This window comes from Ipomoea triloba, chromosome 11, assembly GCF_003576645.1.
Source record: "Ipomoea triloba cultivar NCNSP0323 chromosome 11, ASM357664v1".
Lineage (NCBI taxonomy): Eukaryota > Viridiplantae > Streptophyta > Magnoliopsida > Solanales > Convolvulaceae > Ipomoea > Ipomoea triloba.
This window is the reverse complement of record NC_044926.1, coordinates 3,273,142-3,285,249: the sequence shown is the minus strand read 5'-3', so window position 1 is coordinate 3,285,249 and position 12,108 is coordinate 3,273,142. Positions and strand designations below refer to the sequence as shown.

The 12,108-nt window shown below is 39.8% G+C and overlaps 2 protein-coding genes across 2 annotated transcripts; both read left to right on the top strand.

Moving 5' to 3' along the window:
* The first annotated feature begins 1,429 nt into the window (after positions 1-1,429).
* Positions 1,430-3,182, top strand: LOC115996463 (scarecrow-like protein 32). Its single transcript, XM_031235685.1, has one exon. It carries the CDS (start codon positions 1,514-1,516, stop codon positions 2,840-2,842), a length of 1,329 nt encoding a protein of 442 aa, XP_031091545.1. The 5' UTR covers positions 1,430-1,513; the 3' UTR covers positions 2,843-3,182.
* A 6,138-nt stretch (positions 3,183-9,320) lies between these two features.
* On the top strand, positions 9,321-11,100 carry LOC115995670 (xyloglucan endotransglucosylase/hydrolase protein 9). The gene is made up of 4 exons (XM_031234771.1): positions 9,321-9,566; positions 9,742-9,842; positions 10,046-10,239; positions 10,509-11,100. Exons 1-4 carry the CDS (start codon positions 9,395-9,397, stop codon positions 10,933-10,935), a joined length of 894 nt encoding a protein of 297 aa, XP_031090631.1. The 5' UTR covers positions 9,321-9,394; the 3' UTR covers positions 10,936-11,100.
* The last annotated feature ends 1,008 nt before the right edge of the window (positions 11,101-12,108 follow it).

Genomic DNA, 12,108 nt, shown 5'->3' with positions numbered 1-12,108 from the left:
ATAATATAATTAAACTAAACATATATATGCATGAAATTTAAATTTCGTAAGTTTTACTGTGTTTTTTTTTTTTTTTTGCATTCAATTCTGCTTATCACAAAACAACACATTTCCCTATTATTCCCTTTCATATGCAAACCGTACCCAGATCCCCATTCACAATAATATAAACATCAATCAATACAATGTAACATATAACCTAGTAAATGGAGTGACATTTCAACTGATCAAATACATACAAACGTTTTTATCATCAAAAGGTATAGTAGTGAGGCTATAGGCTGATTTTGTCTTTTGCTGTGGCTGTATGTGACGCTAAAAACCAACCTGCAGAGGGGCGGGAATGAAAGGTTACAATCAATCACTAAACGCAAACAGAAAAACTGAATTAACTAATCCAAGTAATCATCATCAAAATCTTGTCTTAAGTCCTAGGTAATCATTCCTATCGTGACCTTAATTAATTCGACAAAATATTTGGCCGGCTCAAACGGATTCTCTAACCTTTTCTTCCCCGTCATGCACCAATATCGTCTCTTTCCTTGGATGTCTAGTTGAGTACGTAAAGTTCAGCCAAAAATTATAATTTATTAACACTCATACATATTAGAAAAAGAAATAGGTTAGTCTGCAAATGGAATTAGGAAGCTATTAGGGTTTGAAGAATGACGTGTGGAATATGAAACTTGGGAGCGAGGATAAACAAGTATTGTCATATGATTGGTCAAAGAATGTAAGCCCTACTATACAACCATAAATATATTATAGTAATGGAAAAAATCCAGCAGCAGAATATTATTTTAATGTAATTTATTGGTCGTGTGGTCCTTGAAGCTTGTAACTACGTGCAGCAGCCAGCAAGGATAATGTATGATGTATCCACCAGATACTATTGGCCTGGTTAACTAAATAATTATCCCACGAGGCCACGAGAATTATACAAACAAAAACGTCAAATTCCATTTGTACGCTCACCAATAGCCAACAAGTAGATGAATATAGGGAACTTCTTAGTTTCTTTAACTGTAAATAACACTATATTCATAAAACACTAGCCAAATTAGTGAGACAGTTTGATTTGGTACCAACAATGTTCTAAGTTGGACTCCATATTTGAGCTGTCTATGATTTGAACCGATCAATTATGGATAACACTAACTGGTTTACCTTCTTGTGAGTTTTTACCAGTTAGGATTACAAAATAGACTTTACTTTGCTTAGAGTAAACATTCAGCTAGCGACTGACTGAGGGGTTTCTGTAAATGAAAATAATACTATGTTGTTAATTAACATCTAGTCTTCAACAATGATACAATATAATGCATTATGCATCTCCTCCCCCACCCACCCACCCATCCTAGCCTAGCTATATAAATATGTGTGTGTATAGAAGAAATATTGATTTGTGTGTATATATACTAAGAAAAGGGACACAACACACAAGGCATATGATAACAAGCATCATCTGTAGCTCATAAATCTTCCTCCTTTAGTGAAGAGACATCAAAGTACTATGAAAGCAGACCTAAGAGGGAACCCAACATCCTTTCTTTTCCAAAACCCTAACCTTTTCGTCGCCAGCTCTCAACCCTCCTCTGATCTCACAGGCGCACTCAGGGGATGCAGCAGTCTTGGCAGCCTTGACGGAGCGTGCACAGAGAAGCTGTTACTTCACTGCGCAAGTGCACTGGAGGCCAATGACGTCACCCTGGCTCAGCAGGTGATGTGGGTGCTCAATAACGTCGCTTCACCCACGGGTGACCCTAACCAAAGGCTCACTTCTTGGTTCTTGAGGGCCTTGGTTTCCAGGGCGTCTAGGGTTTGCCCTAATGCTCCGGTCACCGGTTTCGGGGGCGGCAATGGCGTTCACACTAGGCTGATGACTGTGACTGAGCTTGCAGGGTATGTGGATGTGATTCCTTGGCATAGATTTGGGTTTTGTGCGGCAAATAGTGAAATTTTAAGGGCGGTTCAAGGGCAAAATAGGGTTCATATATTGGATTTTAGTATTACTCATTGTATGCAATGGCCTACTCTTATAGACGCCTTGGCTAAGCGCCCTGAAGGCCCACCTTTTTTAAGAATATCAGTCATGTCTGGGCGGCCGCCTGTCCCGCCCTTGCTTAATGCTTCATGTGAACAGCTCGGTGTTCGTCTCGCGAACTTCGCAAAGTTCAGAGACGTGCCGTTTGAGTTCAATGTGATCGGATCAGAATCAGACTATATCCACCAAGAATTCCCGGATTTTCACCACAATTTCATCCTTTCTTGTCTCACCCCTTCCTGTCTGAATCTCAGGCCCGACGAGGTTTTAGCAGTGAACTGCCAGAACTGGCTGCGATATCTCCCCTCTCGCGACACTTTCATCGACGCAATCAAAGGTTTGAACCCCAGCATCGTCACCATAGTCGACGAGGATTGCGATCTGGGCGGTTCCAGCTTAGTTTCGAGAATCACGACATGTTTTAACTACCTATGGATCCCCTTTGACGCCCTGGAAACATTCCTGCCGAAAGACAGCCCGCAGAGAATCGAGTACGAGGCGGACATCGGACACAAAATCGAGAACATCATCGGATTCGAAGGGGATCAGAGGATAGAACGGTTAGAATCCGGGATGAAATTATCGCAGAGGATGAAAAACAACGGGTTCCTCAGCGCCCCGTTTTGCGAGGACACAATTAGAGAAGTTAAGAGTTTGTTAGATGAACATGCGAGCGGTTGGGGAATGAAGGTAGAGGACGAGATGTTGGTTTTGACATGGAAAGGGCACAGTGCAGTTTATGCGACGACTTGGGTCGTCTCACCTCAAACTCAAGTCGACATTGAAATCAAAGATTAGGGATAGTAATTAATGGCAGGATTAATGTAATAAAGTTCGATCTTGAATTAGGTTAAACTGGACAACATGGGTAATTAGTTAGGGTGTCATTGTATGTGGTCCATTGAGAAGAGAAGAAGAGGACAATAACAGATATGGGATGTGTTTTCTTAATCAAAATTCTGCGTTTCAAAGGAGACAAGAAGAACATATGACTGTAGTTGGAGAATGGGTTGGTTTCACTTTTTGGATTTGGTTATAGCTGTAAGGCAAGGAAAGAAATGTAAATAATGCTCCTTTAGATTCCCATACTTTTGTATGTATGTATGTTCAACCTTTTCTGGCGATCAATTATTTTTCCAAGATGATATTCTGATCTTTTTGGTTTTCTGATTGAAATTATGACGTAGAAAGAAAATGAATAAATGACATGGTGTTGCAAATTTGGGCTTGGAATCTTGCTTGTGAAATTCGTAGACTGGCCCAACACAGTTCTCCACTTTTGGGTTTTCTTTCAAAGGCCCGGAAAGGCATGATCTTTAAAGGAAGATTTCAAAGGTGAGAAATCATAGGTAAACGATACTAGATTGTCTTATAACTAACTATACTTAAACTAAGAAAGTCAAACGGTAGTTTTTATGGAGAATTCGAATATAAAACTTTGTAGTTACTAAGTCAATTGCCCAATCAACCGGTTGAAATATTACTTATTTTCAAATACCTTTTTTATTCACTTAAAAAGGATTAACTTTAAAATTTTTAACTTTTTTCAAGTGTAGGGAAAATTTCATAAATTTAGACAACCACGAACACTTGTTGTCAATCTAGTTACCTAAAATGCTGAATAAGCTTTGTTAATGGTCAATATTACCGATCACTTTCCAGTTTCAATTAGCTGCCAGAAACATTTTTATATGCATTATTTAAAAAAAAAATCTTTGAAGTGTTCAAAAAATTTATTATAAACCACAACTTAAAATTTAGACAAAAGTACATTTTCTTACCACTTTTCAACAATCAAAATTTACAATTTTTTTCTAAATGTGCATGATTCATCTCATATTCACATCCGCGCTAAACCCAAGACTAAATGTTGTGGTGCATTATTTTATTCAGTAAGATTTAAAAAACTGGGCTAGAGTGGCATGATATGATGGCCCTGAAAAGGTTCAGCAATCTCAAAGAAGAACATGCCACCCATTTCTCCAGGACAGGGCTCCAAACTTCACTGCATCTTCTAGGGAATGAAGGGAGAAATGTGGAATGAATGAATATATTAAACACCATATCACGTGCGCTGGTGACCAACTACTAATTTTCTTTTCTTCTTGTCTTGAATTTTCTTGATTTTCCGATCCGGTAACCCTCCCTATCCGAGAGCCGTCACCACACCTCATCACGTGCCCATCCTCGGACTTGTACTGTTTTTCACCAAATTAAACTATTCCTAGTTTTCATACCAAGGAAAGTTAATTTCATTAGAGTCGAGAACTTTGAACCAAACGAGGCATTTTTTTCTCATCTTCAACCCTAAACAAACATTTTAAATATATTAAACTAAGCTATAAACGAAAGCCTAGTTTTATTTCTTATCTTTCGAGAAATAAGATGTTGGATTTGATCTTTCAGGCATCCGTCCAACAATTTTCTTAGTGACCTAATGTTGAATTTAACTATTCACCAATTTCCGCCCAACAGAAAGGAACATTTATAATAGATTTAATCGAAACTCGAGTTTGTTAAATACTAGTGTATGTATAGTCACTGAAATTTTGTTATGCACCGGAATAAGATTTGAACTTGACGGTAATAATGTGTTACCGGTATGTATTTGAGTACTATTTGAATATAATGTTGATACAATGTTTTGGTATTTGAGTACAATATTGAGTGCAGTGCTCAGTGTACAAAATGAGTTCAGAGTGTTTTTGTCTAAGTTCAAGTGTCGTAAAAAGTGTCGTCCTTCTACTTTGCGTTGTGAGTCCTTTTATTCCCTTCAGCTCAGTAATGGGTCATCAATGCTGAGGAGCTGAACGTTGGTCATCAATACTGAGGAGCTGAACGTTGGGCATCAATGCTGAGGAGTTGAACCGTTGGTCATGCTGAGGAGCTGAGGAGCCGTTGAGCATTGATGCTGAGGAGTGAAGTGTTGAACAGTTGGTTGAACGTCCGTTGCCTTGCCTCTGGGTCCTGCCACTGGTTCCGGGTCGGGTGCTGCTAGCCTGATTACTCTGTTACCAGTCCCCCCACTCCCTAGCCAACGAGAGTGGTTGAGGTGGTTTGGGAGTAATAACCAGTGTAAAAATTGTTTATGTTTGTATTTTTTTTTCGTTGCATCCTCGGCACGAGGCAAGGCCCCGTGCTGAGGTGTGACCTCGGCGGCCGAGGTCGCGTGACTTCGGCCATGTGAGGTCACTATGCACGACCTCGGCCAGCGCCGAGGTCACACGTTTTTTTTTTTTTTTTTTTTGCTCAGGGCTCTTGCGTGAGTTCACTTCAACCATCTGTAAGCTCGGTCAAAGGTCAGCTCTCCCGTCAGGTAGCTAGCGAGATCGGATCTCGTGCCAACCCTAAGGGAATAGAGTTATTTTATTTGTTATCATTTTGTGGCCGAGGTGCGGGACCTCGGTCATAGTGGCCGAGGCACGGGGCCTCGACCATGGGCGAGGTGATGACCTCGGCCAAAATTAACCGAGGTGAGGACCTCGGCAAAAATTGGCTGAGGTGACGACCTCGACCCAAATTGGCCGAGGTGATGACCTCGACATATTTATTGGTGACGCTGCTCGGGGAGGTGACGCCACTCACCGCTTGAGGAGGTGATGCTGCTTGAGGAGGTGAAGTTGCTCGAGGAGGTGACACCACTCACCGCTCGAAGAGGTGATGCTGCTCGAGGTGGTGACTCTGCTCGAGGTGGTGACGCCGCTCGAGCAGGTGACGCCGCTCGAGCAGGTGACGCTGCTCGAGGTGGTGACGCTGTTCGAGGTGGTGACGCTGTTCGAGGTGGTGATGCTGCTCGAGGTGGTGACACTGCTCGTGGAGGTGACGCCACTTGAGGAGGTGACACCACTTGATGAGGTGACGCTGCGTGAGGAGCAGCGCCACTTGATGAGGTAACACCAGCTTGATAAGGTGACACCCGCTTGATGAGGTGACGCTGCTTGAGGAGCAGCGCCACTTGATGAGGTGACACTAGCTTGATGAGGTGACACCCGCTTGATGAGGTGATGCTGCTTCAGGAGCAGCGCCACTTGATGAGGTGACGCTGCTTGAAGAGCAACGCCATTTGATAAGGTGACGCTACTTGAGGAGCAGCGCCACTTGATGAGGTGACGCTGCTTATCATTAAGATACGCCATAGTTTGAAGTTATACGAGCCCAAAGTTAACATAATGTATGCACTCCCCCTTTGGAAATGGTGAATCATGATTCATGAATGCATTTTTACAGGCTTGGGGTGATGAAGAAATTGCAGGGCGTGGGCGTGGTGTAGCTGGTAAAAGTGAATGCATTTTTACAGGCTTGTGGTGATGAAGAAATGGCAGTGCATGAGTAGTGTAGTTGGTAGCAGTGAAGGCAGTTCTTTTTTTTTTTTTTTTTTTTTTTTTTTTTTTTTTTTTACCGTATATATGTAAAAGAGTGAAAAATTCAAATTGATCAATGATCTTTTATAACTTTGTTTAAACAAATTAATAACTTGATGTTACTCGGTAACAAAATCTCTAGTATAAGAATGGAAGGTTGGATTGTAGGAAATGCTTCTTTTACTCACAAATAGTTTATATTGTCACCTGACATGTCATATAGGGCACGATGCACTAATACAGTGGCTTTAGTAAATAATGTCAACGATCAACCAATCCCCTCTACTCTCTGCCACCAGTGCCCTATGTACTATGCTACTAGCTTAACCGGTGTTTGGTTGACAAATAACGTGCATTTCAATCAAAAGTTTTGGACTTGGAGAAGGGTGAACTCATAGTTTTGGCCTCTCAGAGCAAGCGGGACTAGTCAGGTAGACATGGACCGTTAAATAGACGGAGATTTCAATTAATGCGACTATGTTTTGGAAAAGCTATCTCGAATGGAGTATGATGGGTTGAGCATTGGCGGTGTTGCAATTAATTTTTGGCCCAAGCAGTCGGTCCATGTTCATTTTAGTCTAAAATAGACTAAAATCCTACAAATATAATCCAAACAAGACTTGATTGGATTAGTTTTATAAATTTTTTTTTCCTGAGTACTATTGACTCGAGAGCCAATATAGTAGCGGGTGCCACTAAACTACAAAGTCTTTGACAATTTCATAAACTATTGTAACAATATTTTTGGAAGAACTGTCTTATTATTGTAACAATATTTTCGAAAGAATTGTCTTAACAAATCTAAACCAGACGCGATTAAATTAATTTTATTTTGAAACACATTGTTTTGAATGGTTGAAAGAAATGGCACGGCTTGGCCGTACAAGGTGCCTGCAATGAAATTTACCATCGACAACACAGTACACAATACAATTGATTAATAGGGCCAGTGGGAGGTTTTTTTTTTTTTTTTTTTTTTTTTTTTTTTTTTTTTTTTTTTTTGAAAACAAGGGGCAGTGGGGTTTTAAATTGAGGTATGGTCACTTGTTCAGTACATCCCCATGCCATAAAGCTAAAGTTGTTCTCCCCAAGCAAAGCATTTACAGTGATAGTGAGTTTGATGGTTCAATGTTTCATAGATATTTTATCGTATCATATATGTATGAGGTACAGTACTATATATAATCACCTACTCGTGTACAAATTAAATTAAAACATCTTAATAGTCACGCTCGTGGTTGACTGGTTGATATGATGTTGCTAATAATCTTTTAACATACTGTTATTTTTTTATTAGTAATTATCATAACAATAATATAAATTTAATATATAATGTGTTCACCCATGCAATCTTCATGTTCAATATGTGCCAGCTCATTTGGAGGGACTTGATGGGATACATAATGCATATACTATAATTACTGATCACTTATGACCTTTTAATAGTGGTGCACTTCTTCAGGTAAGTAGACCATATCAGGATGAACAAGCTAAGTAGCATATTAAGCGTCCTCCCAGTTATTATACTCATCTGAATCTTATGAATACCTACACGTGGTACAATCGACCTGACTGACCTAAATCTGAGCGCCACATGTCTCCGTTAGTGAGAATTTTGACATTTACTTCCAAGCTTAGCCTTATAAAAAGTTCGGTCGCTCTATAAGTAAACCCTTGCAACTCACTTTCCTTTATAATTTCTCAATAGACTTATATTACATATAGTTTGTGACAAAATACACTTATTAATTATATCATACATATTTGTTAATGAAGCATGATGATAATAAGGCAACTTTTTTAAGGCTAAGTGGGAGACAGCCCCATCTAATCTAAACCAAATAAAGCAAAATTCCTTGATCCATCATTCATAAATAAAGGAAGTGAATATAAAAAATAAAATAAAAATCCGTAAAAATGGGGATGAATTTTAGATAAAAATTGAGTTTAAATATTTAAATTTAAAGATGGGGAAAGGCATCGAGTATGGCTGACATATCCCAGCTGGCACTACCGTCACCAAAGTAAATCCAAATTCATTGAGCCAGACAAATGGCCCCACCCCATCATTCCCTAGGCCACCATATCCCCCCTATCCAACTCGCATTTTCCTTACAATTGTTTCAACTGCGCATTTAAAAAAAAAATAATTTGATTGGGTTATATAAAAAATTTTGTAAACTCACTTTAAAAGTCAGGTAATTGCGTCAATTTAATTGTGATATTTAATAAATTAAGCTGTGCATTTCTACTCATAAGGAGTCATTTCAAATCTAAACTGTCAATGTTTATCGCGTGTCGAATCACACCCTACCACTGAAAATAAGTGACTTCTCATCCACAAAATTAATATTTTGGTGACATTTTTTAATAGTGAAACATGACATCACTATTAGAAAGTAAATTAAAAAAGTTCTATATAACAAAATTTAAATTTATTTTAAGTACAAGAATTATATTTAACTTCTTTGCCACCTATTTTGGGGCAAAAATTAATGAAATTGAACATGGCGAGTAGGTTGGTTTTTGTACACGCCAAAACAGAGAGAGATGAGAATTGAGAAGGAATCATGCAAGCTAGCAAGCAAAAGCAAGGGAAGGGCAAAAGAGGACTCCTCTTTTTTATATTTAAACAGCAAATGGCAGTGACAGCTGGAAGGTACAGTGACCAGCTGTAGCGCACCACGTGTTCCCTTATAATTGGCTCCGACGTAGGCTCAGCCTTATCCAACAGTGACTATACGCACTGTGTGTACCCCCACACCAGAGGACCCGCTTTTCAATCCACCCAACCCGTTTTTTTTCAACGGCTATAATATTCGATTTTCTCAGTCCCACGTGGCACTTTGCAGGCTGACGTGGCACTGTGGCTTCCCTCTTAAGCCAATCGCCTCCACTGGCTATAAAATCCCACTCACCGTCGCAGAGTATTTTGCAGAGAAGAAGCTTCACTTGGCTCCATCTCCCCCCCTCTCTCTCTCTCTCTATAATGGCGTTTTCGCGTGTTGAAATCTTTGGGTTTTTCTGTGTTGGGGTTTTAATGGTGGGTCTGACCAGCGCCGCCACGGCGAGATTTGACGACCTTTTTCAGCCCACCTCGGCGACTGACCATTTACTCGTTGAGGGAGATGTTCTCAGGATGAAGCTCGATAGCTTTTCCGGTACCGATCGTGACGTTTCTCTATGGTTTGATGATCTTCCAGTGTTTTGATTAAGTTCCGGCCGGCGAAATACCGGTTTTGTGTTCGCCGGCGGTTTAATCAGTACTGGGAGTTTTAAAATTGTATTCGATCTTTGACCATTAATCTAACTAGATGTTATTATTTGGAATTTCAGGCGCTGGGTTTCAATCCAAGAGTAAATATATGTTCGGAAAAGTCACTGCTCAAATCAAGCTTGTTGAGGGTGATTCAGCCGGAACTGTTACCGCCTTCTATGTAAGCTTCTTATCTTCAAATTCTATGGAACCCCATTTATCACAAATTCATTCATTGCATATATAAAAAAATTTCTCAGAGCAGAGTATTTAAACGCTGCCATAATTTTTAGACACGTTAGCGTGATTAATTTCTGCAATAACTTTCACAACTACTGAAAGTCTGATCTTTTTAAAAATTATTTGTTTGGTTTTGAATTGCAGATGTCATCGGATGGGCCAAAGCACCATGAATTTGATTTTGAGTTTCTGGGTAACACTTCCGGTGAACCCTATCTGGTTCAAACAAATGTGTACGTCAATGGCGTGGGCAACCGGGAAGAAAGAGTGAATCTTTGGTTTGACCCAACTAAGGACTTCCATCGCTACTCCATTGTCTGGACTAGTCGCAAAGTTCTGTGAGTATTCCTATTAAAATATCTTATTTGATTAATTATTGTTTAGATTAAACAAAATAGTGTGACGTAAATTATAAAAATGAATGCCCATTCAAACTCCAAAACTCACCCCCCCCCCCCAAAAGAAGAGCAGATTCTTTCCTTGACATGCTAAAAAATGGGGTCCCCATGCATTATTATCCAAAAATGTCTTTTCTTGATTCAACTAATTAATTAGTGTGTTAATATGTTTAATAACAATGTTTTATGCATGATTAATTATTTTCCAGGTTTGTGGTGGATGACACGCCGATCAGAGTGCACTCTAATCTGGAGGCGAAGGGTATTCCGTTCCCGCGCGACCAAGCCATGGGGGTTTACAGCTCGATATGGAACGCCGACGATTGGGCCACGCAAGGGGGGCGCGTTAAGACCGACTGGAGCCACGCGCCGTTCGTTGCGTCCTACACCGGCTTCGAGATCGACGCGTGTGAATGCGCCGCCGCCAACACCAACGCCGCCGCGAATTATACGAGCCAGTGTAGCAGTAGTAACGAGAAGCGGTTCTGGTGGGACGAGCCGACGGTGTCGGAGCTGAGCGTGCACCAGAGCCACCAGCTCATATGGGTTCGGGCTAACCATATGGTGTACAATTATTGCGCCGATACCGCTAGATTCCCGGTTGCGCCGGTGGAGTGTCAGCACCACCGCGCCTAGGCTGCCGTACGGCTCGGCTCAATCGTTATCCGTTGTAAAAACAACATAAGGATTTAGACATGTTCTCCATGTTACATATTTTTGTTCCACCTCGTAGTTTGTAAACTATCGTCTCTTTATCAATGCTACTAAAATTAATGAAAAATAGCCTCGAAACTTAACGTAGTTGGTTTGTCATCTGACTTGAAGTCATGACGAAATGCGACAATATAGGGGGTTCGAGTTCTACTGAAAACATGTATGAAAAAAAGACCTAAGAAAAAGTTTGGATTGGATATTGTGCGCAAAAAAAAAAAAAACTAAAATCTAACTAATAGGCTGGTTGCGCGACTGCAGTTTACCTCCACAATCATTTTAGGGGTAGGGTCTTATGAGTTAAGAATTTGTATAGTGAAATTGAGATCAACTAAGTTTAAAAAATAGTTAATGACCGTTTTGATCCATTACCTATAACGAAATTTCAAATTTAGGGGTAGAATCTTATGGATTTAGAATTTTAAATACTAACATATAGTGAAAAAGTAAGGTATTATGAAGGTTGAAGCTACGGATCATATGCTGACTAAGTCGAAACTCAACTTGAAGGAGGTGATAGGACTTGAGAATATTGGTACAATGAACCCACATTAGTCAATTTTATCAAAAGTGCGACGGTGCTATTATGTTCTGTAGGTAGATTAAGGATTTATGGGGTTATCAAATAGTTAATTGTGAATGTGATGATTGTCACATACCCCAGACCACAAACACAATTATTGCGACAACGACAATTACTTTTTTGAAAGCCTAGCCTAGGCTCTACTACTGAAATCACCTCGTGACTTGTGGGTAGCGGCTTCACGCAACTATAAGACTTCGAAACTTATAAAGATCTGAATTGTATATATAGGTTCATTGGGAGAATAAATTTTAAGTAAAACATAGAGATTATTTTGATCTATTGATCTAAATCGGAGTAATATTAAATTTTTAAATATTACTCTGTATAAAATTAAAATTTTTTATTTTTTAAATTATAAATGTTATAAATTTTTATTATATTTTAGATGTAGCTTATGGTTTCCACCGTCGAACACAATGACTAATCCTCTCGCTGGATTGTAGGCACCTCTATGGCAAATTATGTTGTGGACCCAGGTCCACCTTGCAAGGTGGACCTGGGTTCAAAACTAC

Bases quoted from the DNA above. Each gene is read 5' to 3' on its own strand.
- LOC115996463 (XM_031235685.1), top strand. From the start codon at position 1,514: ATGAAAGCAGACCTAAGAGGGAACCCAACATCCTTTCTTTTCCAAAAC.
- LOC115995670 (XM_031234771.1), top strand. From the start codon at position 9,395: ATGGCGTTTTCGCGTGTTGAAATCTTTGGGTTTTTCTGTGTTGGGGTT. The intron at 9,567-9,741 runs GTACCGATCGTG...TTGGAATTTCAG, and splicing joins GAAGCTCGATAGCTTTTCCG to GCGCTGGGTTTCAATCCAAG. The intron at 10,240-10,508 runs GTGAGTATTCCT...ATTATTTTCCAG, and splicing joins TGGACTAGTCGCAAAGTTCT to GTTTGTGGTGGATGACACGC.